Raw genomic sequence first — 22,732 nt, 5'->3', positions numbered from 1 at the left:
CTTTGTGGCCAATTACCATTCATATTCTTTTTGCATTTTTCTTGAGTTAGTATTAAGATGTATTTAAAGTTCTCTGTGTCAGGAAAGGTGTTTTCAAGTGTTCTAGATATTAAAAGAAAACTCTTCTGGAATTTTGAGAACTATTTCAAAGGTGATAATGAAGTCTGAGCAGAAATTTAGGGAGGTGGTACTTTTTTTGGTGAATTGTGAACAGATTCTTAGTAATAAATTCAGTATTTATTGATACGGCACTATGTGCCAGGCATGGTTAAGATTTTGAGGATACTACCATGAATAAGACATGGTGTATGTCCTCAGAAAACTTAAAGATTAACAGGAATACAGACACATAAATATGATAATACATTGGGATAATGGTAAGGAGCTATTATAGTAGCACAAAAGAGGGAGGTCAAGAAAGGCTTCCCAGAAGAAATAATTTCTTAGCTAAAACCTGGAGGAGAGATGTTTCTCACAGGAGAAATATGTGCAGAAACCTGGAGGAGAGAGGGACAGACTTACACATATATAGAGACAAGAAGAGAAAGGCAGTAGTTGAAGGAATTGATGATAATTCCAAATGAATAGAGCATAGCTAGGAGGAGATACAATAAATGGTGCTGAAGAGTTAAGTGGGCACCAGATTAGGAAGGGCCTTGTAACCCATGTTAAGAAATCTTGGAGTTGTTCTGAATTTTATTTTTTGTTGAGGAGGAAGGTAATTAGGATTTATGTATTTATTTATTTACTTATTCATCCATTCATTCATTTTTAGAGGCAGTACTGGGAATTGAACCCAGGACCCGTGCATGCTAAGCATGTGCTCTGTCACTTGAGCTATACCCTCCCCGCCTTGGATGAAAAGTTTTAATTAGGGGAGCAACACAGTCAGATTTTCTCAGTACCATACCTTGATAGTGGTGAAGAGACTGTTCTTTTGGCATTGAAAGTAGTGAAGAGAATAGTATAAGGGACTACTAAAGTTTGGAATGTTTTTTCATTCTTCCAGCTGTGGTGGAGACATGGATTGCATTACAGGTTTTGGGCTATTTCCTATATCAAGTCATTAATGGAGAGAGTGTGAACTAAGGCAGCAGCAAGGAGATGGCACTGATAAATTGTGTGCCACAAGCTGGGTAAATAATGCGCTTTGGTGCCATTAGCAAGCTTAAAGCAGATGGAAGGAAGAAAAGGTAATGGATAAAGAAAGAGTGTATGTGGTGAGAAACAGTAAAGTGGGACTCCTGCCGTAGCTGCGGATTCCTAGGTGTTATAGACTGAATTTTTGTGTCCTCTCCAGAATACATATTTTAAAACCCTAACCTCCAGTGCGATGATATTAGGAGATGGGATCTTTGGGAGGTGGTTAGGTCATGAGGATGGAGTCCTTATGAATGGGATTAGTGTCCTTAAAAAAAGAGACCCCAGAGAGCTGTCTGGCCCTTCAGCCATGTGAGTACACAGTGAGAAGACATTTGTTTATCACACAGGAAACTGGCCTGCATCACACACCAAATCTGCTGGAGCCTTGATCTTGAACTTCCCAGCCTCCAGAACTGTGAGAAATAAACATTTGTTGTTTAAGCCACCTAATCTGTGGTATTTTTGTTATAGCAGCCCAAACAAAGACATTGGGTTAGATTAAGCTGTCCTGCTGCTACCTATAATATTGGGACCTCAAAATAAGCCCATTTAAACAGGTTCACAGATAATTTAAATCTGCAAATTTGTTTTATTAGATCCCCTTCCCCTTTTGAAAAAGGTATGTTCTTTAATCTGAATGTAATAAGATAGGAGTTCAAAGTTTTTACAGCTGACCCATCAGAAGTTGTTATTACCTCTGAGTATACAGGTAAAATTTATAATTTGATTAAATTTATCACTGTTCATTTCATCTGTATCATTTAGCCCTTCTTGCTTTTCCTCTGCTCACTCAGTTAACTTTCGATTTCTCTATTTAGCTATGCGGAAGTGTTGGCATTTTGGCTAGGACAATTTTTTGTTGAGTAGGACTGTTGCATTCATTACAGAAGATTTAGCGCTTGTATTAGCTTCCTGTGGCTGCTGTAACAAGTTACCACAAACTGCATGGCTTAACACACATTTATTCTCTTACAGTTCTGGAGGCCAGAAGTCTGAAATGAAAGTGTGAATAGTCTTTAGAGGACAGGGGCCATTTTCCAGCCTACTAAAGGACCCCAGCTTCTCTCCACTAAATGTCAGTAGTGCCCCCTACTCTACAATCATGAAACACCAAAAAAGATCTCTCACAGCACCAAATGCCTCTACTACTTCCTGACATTAAGAATCACTGGAGACAAATACAAATCATAAGTACGATGAGGTGTCACCTCGCACTAGTCAGAATGACCATCATTAAAAAGTCTGCAAATAATAAATGCTGGTGAGGATGTGGCGAAAAAGGAACCCTCCTACATGGTGGGCATGTGAATTGGTGCCACTATGAACAACAATATGAAGGTTCCTTTAAAAACTAAAAATAGAGTTAGTGTATGATCGTGCAATCCCATCCTGGGCATATATCTGGGGAAAACTCTTAATTGGAAAAGATACATGCACCCCAAAGTTCAGAGCAGCACTATTTACAATAGCCAAAACATGGAAGCAGCCTAAATGTCCATTGACAGATGAATGGATAAAGAATTTGTGAGATACATACACACACAGCCTATAGCTTAGATTTTAGCACTTAATGTTTAAGTGAGGATTATAGATAGATTGGCAATTCTGAGCCTCCAGTGTTGATACCATCTGCCCCCCAAAGAGCATCTGATACCTATATACATATATATCTGTATAATGAACTACTACTCAGCCATGAAAAGAATGCAGTAATGCCATTTGCAGCAACATGGATGAACCTAGAGATTATCGTACTAAGTGAAGTCAGACAGAGAAAGACAAATGTCATATGATGCTACCTACATATGGAACCTAAAAAAATAATGTAAATAAACTTACTTACAAAACAGACAGACTCACAGACATAGAAAACAAATTTATGGTTACCAAAGGGGGAAAGAAGGGGAGGGATAATTTAGGAGTTTGGGATTAACACATACACACTACTGTATATAAAACAGATAAATAACAAGTACCTACTGTATAGCATGGGAAACTATATGCAATATCTTGTAATAACCTATAATGGAAAAGAACCTGGAAAAGACTATAGACACACACACATACATACACATGTATATACATATATATATATATATCCCTTTGCTGTACATCTGAAACTAACACAACATTGTAAATTATTCTTCAATTTAAAAAAAAAGAACCACTGGAACCTTTAATTACCCTTCAGTTGTCTTCTGTTTCTAAAATGGTATACTAAGTGATACAACAAGTGATAAACTAAGAATGCCTGATTATCCCAGCACAGATGGCTCAGTTAATTTGGCTTTATTTAGGAAAGTGAATGGTGTACTTTGCTTCTTGGGCCCCTCTCTAACACTGCCTCTTCAATCTTGCCAGGATTTAGCATGTGCCTCTTTTTAAAAAATCTTCATAGGCAGAGACTCTTTTAGAAAAGCTCTTAAATCACTATCCTGACAAGCTCCAGTGATGGAGGTTATCCTGTCAAATTGTCAACAGATATGATAGGGCCATCTCCAGGATATGCTGCCTATAGCTTAGATTCTAGCACTAAATGGTTAAATGAAGATTATAGATAGGTTGGCAATTCTGAGCCTCCAGTGTTGACACCATCTGCCCCCCAAATAGCACAGTTATTATTCCTTTATTATAGCTTTATTTTTGTGTTTTAAAGTCATTCCCTGTATAATCCCTTTTAATAAATTCTATTTTAATCTATAGTTCAATAGACCTCTGGACCTAGGAAATTTTGGAATACTTACCTGTACTTTGATTACATTTTCCTCTGTCTCTACATAAGCTTTTGATACTTCTCAATCATACTGGAATGCTGTCTAGTTGTTACAGATTTCTTTGGAACAGATCCCTTTTGTGTATCATTTTATTCTTTATCCTTAACATTCAGGTTTTTTTAGAGTAATATTTTTTGCTTTCTTTATTTTACCACTTAAAAAAAATGAGTGTAACATGAGTGAAACACAGTCATAGCATCAGATGAGTGAGGGAAAGAAAACAGTCTTACTCTGGTTATTACTCTGACATAATGTGTTTCTCCATAGCTATATATAAATATTCATACTTCATACTTCAGATATTTTTCACTTGATTTCATTGATAGTTTGAGTACCATATAACTTGGGACAGTCTATTTTTTTTCTTTTTTTTAATTCTTATTTTTTACTGAAATCAATTTACAATGTTAGTTTCAGATATAAAGGGACGGTCTATTTTTATTAACAGTTAACTGTTTGCCGATAAGGAGCTGTGCCAAGTTCTTTAATATGAATTGTCTTAATACACACAAATACTTCATGAAATTGGTACTATCCCTGTTTTGTAACTGAGGAAACTGAGGGCTAGAGAAATTAGTAACTAGCTCAGAGTCACACAACTAGTGAATAATAGAACTAGGATTCAATATCCAGGTTCTTAATGGCTATATTATACTCTCTAACGTGAGAACAAAAGGGAATATGAAGAATGTTTTCTCTTCGTTATTGGGTATAGGACTGGTCAGAGGAAAAAGTTTTTTTTTTTCTTTTTTTAATTATTGTTTTTATTTATTTATTTTTAATTTATTTGCAGGGGGAGGGAGTAGGAAGGAATTAGGTTTGTTTGTTTATTTTTTATTTAAGTGGCGGTAATGGGAATTAAACCCAGGACCTCATGCATGCTAAGCATGTGCTCTATCACTGAGCTATACCCTCCCCCTAGAGGAAAAATTTTGATAACTTCATTTGAACTGTTGGATGTCTCTGTCCCCAGGAGCCCAGTGTCTTTTTAGTGCCTTAAGTTACCCTCCCTCACCCCCAGCCATGTGACGCTTCATGCAGACCTTCCTTACCTCTCCTCCCAAAGGTACTTGAAGTGCTAAAGCTACTTACACCCCTTTTTTCCTGAACCAACCCTCCATTCTCATATCTGAACCCTCTATTGATTGTTGCTAGGTTTTAGGGAAGTAGTATGACTGAATTAGTTCACATTGTGAAATAGTTGATACATCCTTAACTCTTCAATAAGTGTTTATAGTTTTGAAAAGGATGTTTGTTTACCCAAATTAATCTCTTGAGTAATAGTGTTTTAGGCAGCATAAACATTTTTAGGTGATTAGGAAGACTTTTGAGGTAGGCAGACCATATTGTTGACAGACCAGCTTGCCTGAGGATTGGTTTAACAAGTTCCTAATTTTTATAGTATCTTCTGTTTTACTTCAGAACCCACAGATTCTCTAAATGGTTCTTGTATCGGTGGCATTGGAGCTTTGATAGTTGAATAGTTGGAGGGTGGTGGAAGGATAATGACAACTGTTTGCAATGGTCGTTTTTAAGGCGAATTTCCTTACAAACAAATAAATTTCAATAGGAGTGAAAGCAGCCAGCGTTGATTGCTGTTATAGCAGAAGGAAGTTTCAATCCCCCATCAGCGTGTTCTTTGTGCTTTTTGTGGTGCTTTAGTGCAATGTGAGCACCTAAAGAGACAAGAGCCAAAATGGTATAAAATCAGCCATTTAATTCTATGAAAAGAAAAAGATCAGTAGATATGCCATTCAGAAGCTAGTTTGGGGTTTGTTATGAGGCAAAACGTAATAGTACATGCATCTCTTGCTAGAATAAGCAGTCGGAGTAGTTTACTTATAGGAACCTTTTAATTTTCAGAAGCTGCTATGTAGAAAAGTAAATTAAAATGGCGGAGTACAATAAACACAACTTTTAGACTAACATTTAAGAAGTACAGTAATACAACACAATATAACTGGACACGATGTAAAAATATTAGAAAAGCACTGAAACAAAGCCTCAGGTTTTATGAGGTAATAATATGGAAGCACGTGAGTCTTGATATTTTTCATCAAATTTGTGCTGTTTTTGCCCCAAGAGTTTGTATTTAATAACCTAACATACGGTTGGCTATTCAGATATTTGATCTTCTTCCCTTCAAAAAGTTGAATTTGTTCTTATTTTGAGATACAACTTTTTAAAAGTGTGTTTTCTAATGGTGAGAATGTAAATTTGTATATACTAGAATTTGAGAACTTTTGGTTCAGCTTGACGGAGAACTTACAGAGATTAGAACTGGTATGAGAAATGTGAGAACTGGCCAGTTCAGTGAGTTTTTAAAGTTTGTAAGATAGAAGAACTAGCAGGGACTAGGATAGAGATAAGGCTCCCTGGAAAAGTAATAACCATTCCTGTATCTACTTCAGGGTGGGAAGGGGTTGGGAAAAGGTCCAAAACTTAGCAGAAAGTTGGGTATTTGGTGTGTAGTCAAGAAAAATGAGGGAACTGATTTGACTGCTATCACTATCCATATTATGCAATGATATGGCATTGTAAAGTACCACCAAGGGATCTATCTAGATGATGACATAGACCTCTGCAGCTTGAGAGAATAGTATGAAGTGAGAAGAGAGTGGAGGGGTATAAAATCAGAGTGGTTTATAAGGGCGAAGTCTTGTGTGCGGCTCAAGAGAGATGGAAACTTTTCCAGTCAGCAGTGCAGAACTATTGAAACAGAGAGATAATCAAATTTACATTCCTTTGCAGCGTAGAAGGTAGATCAAAAGGAGCATGACCAAGAGCAAAGAAATCCGATAGTTCATGTAAGAGATGTTGAAGGCTTAAACAAAGACTACAGCAACAGACACAGAACAGGATGGATAGGGGTGGTATTAATTAGATAGAAACTGTAGGATTGGTTTGCAGTTGAAGAAGATAGAAGAGTAGAACAAAGTTTCTTAAATTTGAGTAATATGTGAAGCCCCTTTAAAGGAAAAAACCTCCCTGGCCCTAGGTAACTTAAATTACTGTATATACCCAGATATAAAGCACACTCCAAAAAAGGCAATTCTATATTTGTCTAATGCCCAAAAAAGATTTTTGACTAATGTAAATTTCTAGAGATTCCAAGTGAAATGATTGGATGCTTTTTTAATATTACTTACTAATTTAACATTTAATCACAATATAGTATATTAATGCTATTTTCCAATCATGTTTCATGAAATAATTTTGTTCTTTTTTCCACTAGCATCTTAGATATGTCTTTGTCAGCTGTCTGACAAAGCTGTAGCTATTCTGTATCATTGACAGTTTTTTTGAGCATGTGATTTTCACTTTACATTGTTTGAGATACAGCACTTTTAAAATTTGTATGTGATACTATCACTGGAAGTTTTTTCTTAAATTCATTTATCCTAAGTACTCATTTGCCATTTGCAATTTCCACAGTGTAACCATATTGCTTTGTAAATGAAATGTGAAACATAAATATGTGTGGTTTAAATTTCAAAGGATATGGAAGAGTTATTTTGGCCAAAATCTGGCTCTTCTTTCCCTGGTATACTAACTGGTTGGCTGAAGTACTGAGATAGTTCTAAGTCAGTTTATTATATGTTGGTCCATGCAAGTGAACACAATGCTGAATGCTGGGGTTACCAAGACAAAAGCCAATTGCTGTGTTCAAGACGCTCCTGCTTTTTCAGAGGAGCCAGAAAGTAAGCATACACTTACTGCTTAGTAGTATATCTATGTATATAATAGAAGAGTATCACAAGGGTGGGAGTGAGGAGGCGGTAGTGTAGAGAATGCTTAGCACATGAATTGGCAGAAGTAACATTATGGTGATTCTTGAGCATGCATGAACAAGATGAAGGGGGAGATAAGGAGGATAAGGACATTCCAAGCACGTGATATAGTATGACTATACTGAATTGTGTAGGGTGGGGAAAAGGAGAGGCAAAGCCAGAGAGATAAGCTGAGGCCTGATCACGCTCTGGAATTTATACTGTAGGTGTCAGAGAGCCATTAAAGAATTTTAAACCACGAGTGTGTGTTTGTGTGTGTGTGTGTGTGTGTGTGTGTGTGTTTTCATAACCTCAGCAGCAAGGTAGAAGATAGAATGATAATCAGTTAGGGGCCTATTATACTAATCCAGGTAAGAATAATTAGGGACTTGATTTAAAAACCTTAGACAAAGTAGTAAAGAAGAGAAAACAAATGAAAGATATTAAGAGTAGAGTTAGCACTTCCATTTCTGGCAGTAGGGTTAAACTAAAGAGAGATTATGAATAACCCTCCCAACTGAGAAAAAAAATCCTGAATAAAAACTCAAAATATATCATTGAGCTGGCAAGAAAGTACAGAATAATCAGAGGCTAAAAATGAAATGAAATTGGAAATGAGATGTTAGCTAGATTTTAAAGTAAGCTTTCACCGTTGTGAAATCTGCTCAAACTGGATGGCTTTGAACTTCTCTTTTGATAGCCTCATAGGGCACAGGAAACAGGAAACAAGCCTGCAGCTTTCCTAAGGAGAGGAATCTGAAAGGAGACCCCTCCCATTCATGAAGCTGGGACCTTGGCATTTGGGGAGTGGCAGAAGATATCTTCATTGAGAATTTATAGCAAGGGTCCTTACAGGGTCACATTTACCATGTGGTCTTATAAAACTTTTAAGTCAAGAATGTATTTTAAATAGTCCCTGTTTGGTAGTGCCCTCAGGTACCTTACAAAATCTATCAAATCATATCCTCTTAGGAGGAATGTACCTTCAGCCCAGGGTTTAAAATTCTGCAGGCTACTCAGCCATAAGAGCTGACAACATGGTGCCATTTGCAGCAACATGGATGCACCTGGAGAGTGTCATTCTGGGTGAAGTGGGCCAGAAAGAGAGAGAGAGATACCATATGAGATCGCTCATGTGTGGAATCTAAAAAAAACAAAAAAAACAAAAACAGAGCATGAATGCAGGGCAGAGATAGACTCATAGACATAGATTGCAGACTTGTGGTTGCCAGGGGGGTGGAGGATGGGAAGGGATAGACGGGATTTCAAAATTGTAGAATAGATAAACAAGATTGTACTGTATAGCACAGGGAAATATACACAAGATCTTATGGTAGCTCACAGAGAAAAAAATGTGACAATGAATGTATATATGTTCATGTATGACTGAAGAATGATCCTCTACACTGGAATTTGACACAACATTGTAAAATGATTGTAAATCAATAAAAAATAAATAAAAGAAAAAAAATAAAAGTCTGCAAGTTAAAATTTCAAGACACTTGAGATCATAGTAAAAAAAAAAATCACAAAATGCACAAAAACCATGGCACAGTGAGCAGGAGCCAGCAGAAATAAGAGACAGTGACTTCTAGAGACTGCAGAAAGTTTTTCTTAGTAATTTTAGTAAGTTTGATTAATATATTTGAAAAAAATGAAAGGATTGAAATATGAGTATGAAGTAAGGGTCTCTGAAACATGACCAATCAGATTAGGGGGAAAAAAACTCTAAGACCTTGTAGTTGTGAAAAATAAACTGAAATTAAAAGCTTAGTGAACAAAAAACAAATTGTCACAGCATAGAGTGAAGAGTTCTAACATACACCTAATTGGAGTTCCAGAATGAAATAAGTGTGAATGGTGGAGTAAGATAATTGTTAAATAGAAATATCTGAGAATTTTTCAGAACTGATAAAAGATAACAATCATTATGGTGGAAGTCCGGTGAATCCCAAGGAGGATAAATGAAATCAGCCCTGAAGACCAAAGGCAAAGAAGATCTTTATAGCATCTAGAGAGAAACAACATATTGCTATAAAAATGTTTTTCTTTAGTCTGGCAGCTTACTTCCCAGAAGCAACAACAGAAGCCAGAGGACACTGGAATGCTATCTTCAATGTACTAAGAGAAAATAGCTGTCATCCTTAAAATAGAGTATGCAGTGAAACTGTCTTTCAGGAACAATAACAAAATAAAGGCATTTTCAGACCGAAAAAAAACCCCAGCCTTCACCACACCCCCAACCCCCATCCCAACCTCACTGAAGGAGACTCTAAGGGACGCAATTGAGATAGAAAGTCATCCCATATGGAAAGCCTTATACACTTTTTGATGGCCGCAGAATGTTCCACCAAATAGATTCTTCAGTTTAGACTCTAGTACTGGACACTTAAGTTTTCTTCAGTATTAAATGAAGCTATATTGGATGCATATATGGATATGTTTATGCATATATTTTATACAGATTTATTTAGAAGCCCAAAGTGCTGAGTCAAAAAAGTATTTTTATGTTTCTTGATATGTGTTTTAAAGTTGCTTTCTTAAAGGGCTTTACCAGTTTACCTTACATTGAGCAGATTATGCTGGCTTTATTGTATAAATGAGTAAGTGGGTGATAGGGCCAGTTTTAAATGATAAAGGTTGACATTTCTTACCAGATTTTGACTTAGTTATATCTTTGACAAAAATGTCTCATCTCCCTTCTTTCCTGTTGTTATGAAAATGCTTTCTTTTTAATAGAAACAAATTAAGTGAAATGCATTCTTTCTAACAAAGTATTTCTAACTTTCTAGAATATAGTCTTTTTCTTTTTCAGTTTAGTAACAAATATATAATTGGTCCATTTAAAGAAATGGCAAATAAAGGCTTTACTTAGTTTTTGTTTTATTATGAAGGAAGACTACTATTTTAATGCTACTACTTTTCTAGCTCTGTATATTTCACACTAATCAGCCAACAGTGTGGAAGTAAACAAACAGACCTTTCTGTTTTTAAATTCATTCTAAGGGGGAGAAGTATTATCAATTTGCTTGAGAATTCTGTATTCTAATGTGAACTGAATGTAAGAAGGTGTCTTTTTAAAATGTTTCCCCTGTTACTATACCATTTCAGGTGCAAGTGAAAGTGTAGGGAAACATATGCTTGAAGCCTGCAACAATAATCTGGAGATGGCAGTCACTATGTTTTTGGATGGTGGAGGAATCGCTGAAGAGCCCAGTACCAGTTCTGCAAGTGTCTCCACTGTCAGACCACACACCGAGTATGAATTTATTATTTATTATTGGGAGCTACCCCCTGCCAAAATTGAATAGTTATGTTTTTATCAGTTAGGTTAATTCTTTGTTTTTGAACAAATGAAAGGTTGAAAGCATCTGAAAATGTGTTAGGTGGAAATTTTTATACCTATATGCTTTAAATTCTCTAAAGCACTGTCAAGCCTATATAATACTCAAAAGAATCCTATAGTCTGGCATTATTATCCACATTTTACAGAGAAAGCAGAAGCATAGCCATTTCCCTGAGCTATATAGCAATTAAGCAGCAGATATGGAACTAAAGCCCAGTAAAACTCAGATTTCCCAATTCTAGATTTTCCTCCATTGTCCCAGGAAAGTTTTGAGTTGTCATGAAAAATTTTTGATAAGTAATTCTAATCCTTTATACCTTAAATAGCTATATGTAGCTAATTATTAAAGTACCTTCAGTATATACAACTGTAATATATAGAGAATAGTAATAAATGGTGAACAGATTTGATGTTTTCTATCCTCTATATTTGACACCAGTGAGAGTTTGAAATGAATATCTGTTAGGCCAAATTCCAGTAGTCTCTGGAAAATACTAGAATGAATGCTACTCAAAGGAAAACATTGATTTTTGAAATAAAATTTCAAAGATCCTTAAATAAGTGTTTAATACTCATAGTCCCTTATAACTCTTCAGTGTTTACAACATGAGATACTAAATAAGAGGAATCCCCTTAAATAAGAATAGGCAAAAGACATGGTTTTTTATTTTTACTAAATTGGATTTAAAAAGTCAAATAGTATTAGGAATACTCTTTTATCTAGTTCCAGAATCTAGAGTAATATTGTTTCCATAAGAAGTGTGAACTTTAAAGTTTATCTTATAAAGTTTTTTCCTCACAATGTTGACCATGTATTTCAAATGTGATAGCCCATTCTACACCAACCAAACTCAAATTTTTAATGGAAATCAATATGGAAGCATGATTTACAGAAGTTAAGTCAAGTTTACAGAAACTTGAATAACAGATATTCACAGCTGATTTGGGAGAACATTATCAGTCCTCACTGTTTAAAACATGTTTTCTTAGTCTTATTTAGAAATAGTTTTGATTAATGAATGTCTTTTCCTACCAAATTATATTATAATTTGACTTAGATTATTTGTATTACTAATGATTAACATTTGATAGTGGCACCTACTTCCTAAACTATAATTTTTACTCTTTATAGTTCACCTTCTTCTGTTCCATTCTTCCATTTTGTTAGGAAGCTAGCAATCTTGGAATAGGTACCCTCAAATATATAATAATCAGGTCTTTCTTCATAGGGATTACTCTTTAATCCATCATCCTAATTGATGTATTTTATCAGATTAAGGCTTGTTTTTTGAGTAATTAAATTGCCTTAGATCAAAAGAATTCTATACACACACACATAACACACACACACACAGAGTAAAGTGAAGTATGCCAATAATGGAAAGATTTATTCAGGTAAGAGATGTCTTTTAAATTTTTAGTTTTCTTAAGATAATGGCCGATTTCTCTTTGGTATAAAAGGTTTAATAGAGCTTCCTGTTAGACACATTGTCTGTTTCTTCAGATTATTGAAATTCTGTGAGTAGTGATGAATTATTTTTTATCCTTCTGTCATTTGGCTTATTGTAGATTTATTTGTCTAACTAGCTGTTCTTTGATTACAGGATGTTAGTTTTTGTTGACAAATGAGTTTTTATTTATTAAATAAAATATGTTTTGAAGTTCCAACTTTTAAATGTCAGAAACAGAGCCTTAAACTCAGTTATTACTATTAGAAACACCTGAATGAAAAACATTAGGCTTAATTTAACATTTATTATAATCAAGACCATAATAAATTTGGAACTTACTATTACTTTTTATGAACATTAATCAGCAGAATTAATTATTTTAGTTTTAACTCAAATATTAAAACTGGTGTATATATAAAGGGATATATACCAGTTTTATAATATAGCTAAATGAATATTTTCACTAGAACAGATGGATTATTGGTAAACCCTCTGAAAGCAGACTTTGAAGAGTTTATAGACATTTAAAAGATGAGTAATTACTTTTTCTGTTCTATATATATTAGTGCCTATTTAATAAATAATCCAAGGGTAATACCTATGTTAGCCATCTTCATGACTAGCATAAAATTAACTGCTTTTTAAAATATATCTGTGATTTAATTATTATTTGATGTAGTGGTGATATAATACTGCTTTTATTAAGCTTATATTTTTCTGCTAATTTTCTGCATGAGGTTTTTGTTTTTGTTTTGTTTTTCCCCCCTCTCTTTTTTCTTAAAGAATTTAGAGAACTTAGAGGAAAGAGGAAATATTTTTTTATTTTTCTGTTTGTTTTCTTTATAAACCCATTTGAGCTATCTACGCCAGGTACTTTATTCCAGTTGATCTCTATGTGGAAACCATTTATCATAATTTAATGTAGTTCCTAAAGGTCACTAAATCTGTTGTTTGTTTGACCTGTTAATTTGCATGCATTTACAGTAGTTTACAGCAACAACAGGTAGCAAAAAACAGTTGTCATTTGGATATTTTCCAACTTTTTTTTTTAACTAGAGAGGAAGTTCGTGCCCCAATTCCTCAAAAGCAGGAAATATTGGTGGAACCAGAACCTTTGTTTGGTGGTAAGTTCACCTTTTTCCCTTAGCTTTGACTTTATTGTTGTCTTCAGGATTTTAATGAAGCTATCAAAAGATGTAAAGGCTTGCTCAGAGATTGTTACTTTAAGTAGAGTCAGTTCTTATCTTGTAATTCTGTACTTCCCTCAGGAAAGTTGCAGAGTTAGTTCTTTCTAAGGAGTGAACTAGATTAAAAAGTTGATAGTTGTTGCAGAAGGCCAAAAGGAGGAAAATAAGCAAAAAGAACTGCTGCCTTATAATGGAAACAAATCTATCATTATTAAAAGATTCCAATTATTTTTTTATTTCTGGATACTAACTTGACTGCCATATCCTTACTGTCTTGGTATGCTGTACCTTCACTCTTTCTTAATTTTTAAAAGTGCTATTCGTATGTTGAACAAAGGAGAAAGTAGTCTCTAATCCATGCAAAAAAATTGTGGTATCAGTCTGGGGTACAAGATGGTAGAAAATGGGGCATTTAATCAGATTTAAAGAAAACTTACAGTTTTTATTTTAATATGTGCTTATATACCTTTTGTAAGGTAGCCAGATATTTTAGGCATTAATATGTCTATTAAAAACAGAAGATAAAGTTATGATTTGGTTGGGTAGACAGAGACATAGAAATGTATATTGTATATATTGAGAACAATTATACAAAGAAATAAGCCTATAAAAAGTTTCATAGGTAAACTAAAATAAAGGTAGAAATAAGTTATAAGAAAAGGATGAAGAAAATTATATAAACCATATCTTTTGATTTCAAAAGCACCTTAGTTGAAAGTTTTAAGATTGTTCTTTAATATGGCAGCTTTGGGGCTTACTGTCAGAAAGAGTAAAAGAATATACTGTCTAGATTCAGAAAAAAGATGGAAAGAAACAATAAATGCTGGAGAGGGTGTGGAGAAAAGGGAACCCTCCTACACCGTTGCTGGGCATGTAGTTTGGTGTAGCCATTATGGAAAACAGTATTGAGATTCCTTAAAAAGCTAAACGTAGATTTACCATATGATCCAGCAGTCCCATTCCTGGGCATATGTATTCAGAGGAAGCACTAATTCAAAAAGATACATTCACCCCATTGCATAGCAACACTATTTACAATAGCCAAGACATGGAAGCAATCTAAATGTCCATCAACAGATGATTGGATAAGGAACATGATACACAAATACACACACACACACACACACACACACACACACACACACACACAGAGGAATATTACTCAGCCATAAAAAATTAAAATAGTGCCATTTTCAGCAACATTTGGATGGACCTGGAGATTGTCATACTAAGTGAAGTAAGCCAGAAAGAGAAAGAAAAATACCATATATCACTTATATGTGGAATTTTAAAAAATGAGACAGATTAACTTATTTACAAAATAGAAACAGACTCATAGACATAGAAAACAAACTTTTGTTTGTGGGGTGGGGAAAGGGGGCATTGTGGGATAAATTGGGAGTTTAGGAGTTGCAGATACTACTATATATAAAACAGATAAACAACAGAGTCCTCCTGTATAGCACAAGGAACTATATTCAATAGCTTGTAATAGCTTATAATGAAAAAATATGAAAAGGAATATGTGTGTGTGTGTGTGTATAATTGAATCACTGCTGTACACCAGGAATTAATACAACATTGTAAATCGACTATACTTCAAAAAAATTTAAAAATAAAGAAATAAAGATGGGAGGAAGAAAACTAAGTTCTGAATATTGAAGTAAAAAATCTGCTCTCTAGACTGATTTAGCTAGCCATTGTGCTGTTAATATACTAGAAGTTATAAAGCATTGTTCATGATTTTTTTGTATAAATGTTATGAATAGGCTTTGGAGCTGAGGAGTAATGCCCTTATAAGCTTAATCTTTTATTCCAAGGAATGAGGCAGGATCTTTGAGTGGGGAAGACTATAGCAAATAGATACTGTGCTATTTTACTATTTAACAGAGGCAGAAGAGTTCCCTTTTGAAATCCCACTTTCTCCCTTTATCTTTGGTTTGATGTATATTAAGGAGGGGATTGAGAGTGACTTTACGCAGTTATGAAGTCAGTCCTAACTTTCATTATTAGACCTTATTCTAAGTTTCAAAAGGTTTTTGGAGAACTGTTTCCTTCTTAGGATAGTATTGATTTAAAGTGTGATTCTTAAAGTGTGGTCTGGGAGTCCCTGATGCCCCTTCAGGGGGTCTGTAAGATCAAAACTTTTTTCATAATGATACTAACAAGTTATTTGCCTTTTTCATTGTGTTGACATTTGGACTGATGATTCAGAAGCAGTGATATGACAAACTGCTACATCTTAATTGAATCAGGACAGTGGCTCCAAACTGCTGCTACTCCATTGAATTCTTCACTGACATGCACTTACTAGCAATTAAAAAAAAAGCCAATTTTACTTAATAATGTTCTTGATGAAGTAGTAAAATTAATTTTATTAAATCTTGATCCTTGAGTATACATTTTTAAACAACTCTGTTTGATGAAATAAGATGTGTGCATAAAGCACTTCTGCATACTGAAGTATTGTTACTTTAAAGAAAAACACTTGTACAGTTATTTGAGGTGAAAACTAAACTAGCTGATTTTTTATGGAACATTATTTTTCTTGAAAGATTACTGACAGACTGTAGTATATTAGACTTAGGCATTTGGGAGACATTTTCTTGAATGTGAACAAAGCCTGTTACTGCTTCAGGACAAACAACTGACATTTGTTACCAATGATTTAAGAAAAGAACAGAAAAAGCTTTCAGGCAGAAATCAGAATTTTAGAAAGTTTATGTCCATGATTTTGAGCTTGATAGCTTCCCAATACTGGCTTTCTGATGAGATTAGTGGTGATACTAACAGTTGATTTAAAAAAAATATGTATTGTATGATGAAATGGTTACTACTTGGAATATTTGCATAACTCAGTGAACAAATATTTTCAAATGTCCAAAGCACAATATTACAAAATTGTGCATGGGTAAAAGATCTATTCAGATCTATATATAAATAATCTACATTTACAATATAGATTAGATGTCTATTACTGTGTAACAAATTGCTTCCAAATTCAGCTTCCTGAAATGATAAACATTTGCTATATCAGTTTCTGTGGGTCAGGAATCCAGGTGTGGCTTATCTGGGTGCCTCTGTTTAGGGTCTCTTGTAGGATGTAATCAGGATGTCAGCCAGAGCTTCCTCAGTTTGACTAGAGGAAGATCTTCTAAGCTCACTCATGTGGCTGTTGGTTGGCTGGAGATAACAGCTCCTTACTGTAGAGCAAGCGAGAGAGTCAGAGAGGGGCAGCCCAGGATGGAAGCCACCATCTTTTTGTAACCTAGTGTTGAAAGTGACATCCCATCACCACTGCTACATTCTGTTTGATCCTTCCCATCCTCAAGATACTCACACACAGTTTATGAATACTGGGAGATAGGTATAATTGGGGGCCATCATAGTGTCTGTCTACCACATAGAACAGTGGTTTTCAATAGAGCAGAGTATGAAAAGTTCATTGATAAGATTTCAGATTCCATGTTGCAGCTAACCTTTAAGAAACTACCACTGGTTGAGTTCTGGTGTATCAAAGGAAAATGTTCACAATTATCTTAAAACACTATTAAAATACTCTTTCTTTTTCCTACTACATATCTGTGTGAAGCTGACTTTTAATTTTCTTCATGTACTTGAACTAAAGGGATGACAGCAAATTGAATGCAGAAGCAAATCTACAAATTCACGTGTCTTCTCTTATACCAGTTATTAACAGAGATTTGTGAAAATGTGAAATAGTGCCACTCCTCTCATTGAATTTTGCTCTCTGTCTCTCTCACCTGTTCTGACTATGAAGCTCCTTTTGAATCTCTTTCAGTTCTTTGTAGCTTAACCTCTTTGACCTCAGTGACCAACACTTAAATGTGGGCAGTAGAGTAAGAGTACAGAGGACTGATGTTTACTTATAGCAGGTGGTTTGAAAGAGTCAGGAAACCACGTACTGAAGAGGCAGGCAGAAGTAATAATGGTCCTAGAGCTAGAGGTGTAATCTGAGAAGAGGTTCTTGGTTAAATTTAGGATGAAGAAAGGGGAAACAAATGGGAGCAGGTTATGAAGCCCAAGAAATCAAAGAGGGTGGTGACTGGAAAGCTAGCAATAAGAAGAACTAGTATGAATCTCCAGGAGATTATGTCTGATAGAGAAGGGCTAAATGGTGGGGAGAGAGAGAGAGTGAGAGAGAGAGTGTGTGTGTGTGTGTGTGTGAAGTAATATAGAATATTAACTAACCTGCCTTTGGCAATTGAAAAGTAAAAGAAAACTACCTTTTATGTCCTACCTCCTGAATAATAATATGCTTTCTCAGGCAGCTATTCTATATCTTATCCTAAGATACTCTTACTTTCTTAATTGTTATGGTTAAAGAGTATCTGGTAATGAGTTTATGAAGGCATTGTTTGAGAGATTATATTATTCCTGTTAGAAACATACACTTTTAAAATAGGAACTCGATTAAAAATAATTCCAAGGTTGAAAAGAATAACATTTCTTGCTTCTTATTTATATAGTTAAGGAGAGAAAAATAATGTAATATTTAAATCTTATACACTTAAGTAGAAAAAATATAAAATAATTCATATAATTTAGTCAGTAAAATAAAGCAATTTAAATGTAAAATTCAATTTAAATTTTAAAATTCAGTGCAAAGCTGAGATATAGAAGTCTCTCATGTGTACCAAATTCCTTTTCCTAGAGATACTATTGTTATTCTTTAATATAAATACTGATACACATATGTGCAGAAGTGATATATGGACAGACAATGCTTTAAACAAATATGGAATTGTTTTCAACATGCTTCTCCATTTTTTGTTGTTTTTGTTTTGTTTTCCTTTTTACTCAGTAGTTCTTAGATTAAAAGAATTAACCTATATAATAGACAACACAGGCTGATGGGGAAGATGCTTTAACATGGGATAGGGGAACTTTTATAGTTTCTATCTAATCCTACTATCTTAATTATTATTTGTTAACATGGAACATTGTTCTGGATACAAGTTGGCCAGGCTTGCCATAATCCAGCTTAATTACTGTTACCCATATTGAAAGAATCATTAAATGTTCATATTTACTGTAGTGTATATAAATGACTTGGTAATATTTTTAGGTTCAAGAATATGTAATGTAGGAAAATAACATTTTGATTGTTGTTTTCTAAACTTTATCCATACAATACTTAAGGGTTGGATAATAGACAGTATACAAGGGTATCAGAAGACCTTGGCTCAGTTCACTTTTCCATAACAGTGGAAAAATGTTTTCCTCCAGAATTAAAAATGTTTTTTGGTGTTTATATTTCTACATGTGTATCCACTTACTAAGAGGTAGTTCTTAAATATTATGGTTTGGAACTTACTCAAGCATTCTACCAAAGGGTATAGTCAGATCCCTTAGACTAACCTGAATTCGATATTTGCATAATATGTATGTAGTTTCATCACCATGGGGAGTCATCCTCAAAATCTTCCTTCCTATCTCTTTACACAGGTTTGGCCAAGTCTCCTTAACTGGGCCTTAATTTTCTTTTTTGTAAGACAAAATGGTTGGGTTGAAGATGGTTGGGTTAGTTATATATGAATGATCTGAAGGTTTTTTGTTTTTTTTTGAAGGTTTTTAAAATATGTTATTTTTTGAAGGAGAGCACCATTATGAATCTGAGTGTCTTAAAATCAGAAATTCTTACAGATAAGGGTGTTTTTAGAATTGTTACAAAATTAATGTTTCAATTTTTGTATCAATTCTATGTTTTCCTCCTAAAGCTCCTAAAAGACGACGGCCTGCACGTTCAATATTTGATGGTTTCCGGGATTTTCAAACTGAAACTAGTAGGTATCTATGGACCAGTTTATCATCTTTCTCCTTCTCTCTCCCCTCCCTCCTTTCTCCCTCCTCTCCTCACCTTTCTCCCACAGGTAAAACCACAAGGTGGGAAAGTACCCACACACTCACCTACAGATCAAGATCCTAGTTTGTTTTATATAATTTTTTTAAGAGAGATGATTAATATTAGGCCTGATAACTTTGAGGATTCTTATGAATTCAGTCTGTGATTAACAACACCCCCTTGAGCTGAATTGTTCCAAATTCAAAGCTACTTGGTTATAAAAGAGTAAGAGAGATGGATATAATGTAAGAAATTTGGTAATTTACAAACTTAATCCATTTCTGATTGAGCACTTAAATTCTGACTATAATAAAATAAAATGATTTTCCTCAAGATCCTGATATCTGTCAATTAAAGGAATGACCACAGTGAAAATGGTTATTGTAAGGGATTGAAAAATAGGAGAAGAAAAAGCCACACTACCCAAAGCAGCCACTATTAAAATTTGGCTACGGTTAATTGGAATAGGTTTATATCTTTCTGTAGAATGAGTTAGAATAAGAATCTTGGCCTTCTACTTTTAATGGATTTAGTACTGATTTAGCAGTGGAATCCTAAAGAAAAAGACAGTTATGTTTAGAGTATATGAGAAACTCTTGGACCATGTTTGATTTTGTAGTTGATTTATAATGAGCTCATTGAAGCACAGATAAGTTTTGTAACTTGAGACAGTTGAAGTGGAACCCAGACTGACTCAGGTCATCCAGAAAGTCCTGTGCCCTTGCAGGAGAAAGTGACAACAGTGATCATTATCTCTCACTGCAAGAATCTTTAAAGATAGGGAATGTAGTTAGAACTGTGGATAAATTAGGATGACTTTCAGAACTGGATAAATGGAGGTGAGTTTTGTCTCATGCTAAAATTAGTTTTGAGTACATGAAGGAAATATTTTCATTGGGTGACTTACATAATTTCTGCTTTTATCCTTACCTTTGAATTGAGAGCACCAAGTCTTAAGACTCCCACCCTACCTCACTTTGTATATTTTTCAGAGTCAGCCTTAGATCTTTGCATTTGAGGTCAGGCACATTGTTCACTAGTTCTTGCAATTGATACCTGTTTGTTTGTTTGTTTTTTCAATGGCAAGATTCATGACTTCCATTTTATGGCTAACTGAAATTTTCTCCTCCACCTTTGTCGCAGTTCGGCAAGAACAGGAATTAAGAAATGGAGGAGCAATAGATAAGAAACTAACTACCCTTGCAGATTTATTCCGGCCACCCATTGACTTGATGCATAAAGGCAGCTTTGAAACAGTAAGTTGTTGGAGATTCTCTGAATCCTTTTGCATTTTCAATGGCACTTTTTTTTCCTTCTCAGCAAAAAAACAGTTTTCAGCATATGGAGAATTGGCATTTTAATAAGTATGAGATACCTAGAAGGTTATATTGATTTACATTTCTGCTATGTAGATTTATATCTCTACTATGCAGTGTATGAGGTTGCCTGATAAAATCATTTTATTAACCTTGTGATATCATTTTAGAATCTGCCATTTGATAGTTTTTTAAAAACCTTACTTTTAAAAGTTTATATATCTTTTATTACTACTGAGAATAGTGTGTGTGTGTGTTTGGCTATTTATGAATTGTTTGTAGGGTTTTTTTTGTTTTTTTGTTTGTTTATTTTGGCAGGAGGGAGGTAATTAGGTTTACTTTATTTATTTATTTATTTATTTTTCAGATGGAGGTCCTGGGGATTGAACCCAGGATCTCGTACATGCTAGGCAAGCACTCAACCACTGAGATATACCCTCCCCCTCTGTAGGTATCTTTTATCTGTATTCCTGTGGGGCTCCTTGTGTTAAAGGAATATCTCTGTAGTTGCAGAATATATTCTCCCTTAGTTCTTGACTTTAACTTAGCTGAAGCCAAAGAAAAGCTTTCCAGAGTGGGTTTATTTGATTGCTAAGCTATACCTTTAATGAAGGCAGAGGAACCATGTTTCTTTTTATTTTGGTAATCCTTGGGATCTAGTCTATAGCATTTAATAGGAGCACAGTATTTGTTGAATGGATGAGGTTAGTTAGGATTTTAAATATTTTTCTGTTGAGGTGTTCAAACAGTTGCTTTTGTGTGTTGACTAACATTATTAATGCTCTTTTGAATCAGAAGAGCTTTTCCATAGATGTGAATCATTTAAATGTCAGATAAATCTTTTCTGTTAAGATAAAGTAGGCCAAACAAGTACTACAAAAATGATGTTAGTAGCTACACACTTGAAAGCGAATTGTGGTTGTTTGGTTTTTTAAAATTTTGTCCTTTAACATACTCATACTAACCTAAATTAAATATTTAGGACAAGAAATTTAACTGTAAGCTTGTTCTTTCTGAGTTCTTTAATTTTCTGAATTATAAAACTTGAAAATCTTTGGCTGCATGTAACTGTCCAAATGATGATGATTTGACCAAAAGTTTCTTTTTGTTGTGTAAATAAAGTATAGAGTTGAGAGAGTCTGGTATTCATTCATCAGCTCAAAGATACCAGGTTAGATGTTTTCTCAGTTTTCTTCATCTTTCTCTTGTGATCTTTATTTTTATATGGCAGCTCCCTGTCCTTTCTACTGTTCTGGTGATAATATAACCATTGAGAGAGAATAGCACAGTATGAAAGACAAAACATATCTGAGATTATTTTGATGTGCTAAATTTTCATTAGCTTCTGAATTCTCTGGGGCTTAACAAAATAACTCTGAACTTGGCTTATTTAATTTGGTCGCTTTGAACTCATAAAAACTGTTACTCTGCTGCTTATTCATTGAGGGAAAATGTGAATCTTTTTTGATATTGTCATCTGAAGTTTGATTCATTTTATTAACTTATGTCACCTTTTCTTTGTATTTCATGACCTATAATTGTTTGCAATCTATTCATTTTTTCACTGATAATACTCAACTTTATTACTTACAATCTTTAAATGACATAAACATTCCCAGAAAAGATATCCATTAGTTTTATAAAAATTAAAGAGGTAATATACAAAATTAGTCATTGAAGCTTAGAGAGGTGAATGTTAAAAATTAGAGGGATACTCTGGCTGCTGAGGCAGGGCCCACAGGTTTGGGCACCATATTAGATGTAGATCTGATCCATAGTTCTACAGGATTAGAAACTAGACTTTCTTGGTGTAATTAGAGGTAGACCATGTTCAAGGATTCTGGGTCATACTAACCAAATGAGAGACTGACTAGTTCAC

The 22,732-nt window shown here is 34.4% G+C and overlaps 1 protein-coding gene across 2 annotated transcripts in view; it reads left to right on the top strand.

Moving 5' to 3' along the window:
* The window catches only part of UBXN7 (UBX domain protein 7), a 47,794-nt gene that overhangs the window by 3,418 nt on the left and 21,644 nt on the right, over window positions 1-22,732 (top strand). The window contains exons 1-5 of one of the 2 annotated variants that reach the window (XM_074365248.1): window positions 910-7,618; window positions 10,799-10,946; window positions 13,541-13,608; window positions 19,413-19,478; window positions 20,681-20,793. In XM_074365248.1, the coding sequence (XP_074221349.1) occupies window positions 7,525-7,618; window positions 10,799-10,946; window positions 13,541-13,608; window positions 19,413-19,478; window positions 20,681-20,793 (489 nt within the window). In that variant the 5' untranslated portion in view covers window positions 910-7,524. Of the gene's footprint in view, window positions 1-909; window positions 7,619-10,798; window positions 10,947-13,540; window positions 13,609-19,412; window positions 19,479-20,680; window positions 20,794-22,732 lie in introns of those variants that run through there. The other variant, XM_074365256.1, reaches the window with a different exon arrangement.

This window comes from Camelus bactrianus, chromosome 1 (genome assembly GCF_048773025.1).
Source record: "Camelus bactrianus isolate YW-2024 breed Bactrian camel chromosome 1, ASM4877302v1, whole genome shotgun sequence".
Lineage (NCBI taxonomy): Eukaryota > Metazoa > Chordata > Mammalia > Artiodactyla > Camelidae > Camelus > Camelus bactrianus.
The sequence above is the reverse complement of the archived record's forward strand: the minus strand, read 5'-3'. Positions and strand labels throughout refer to the sequence as shown.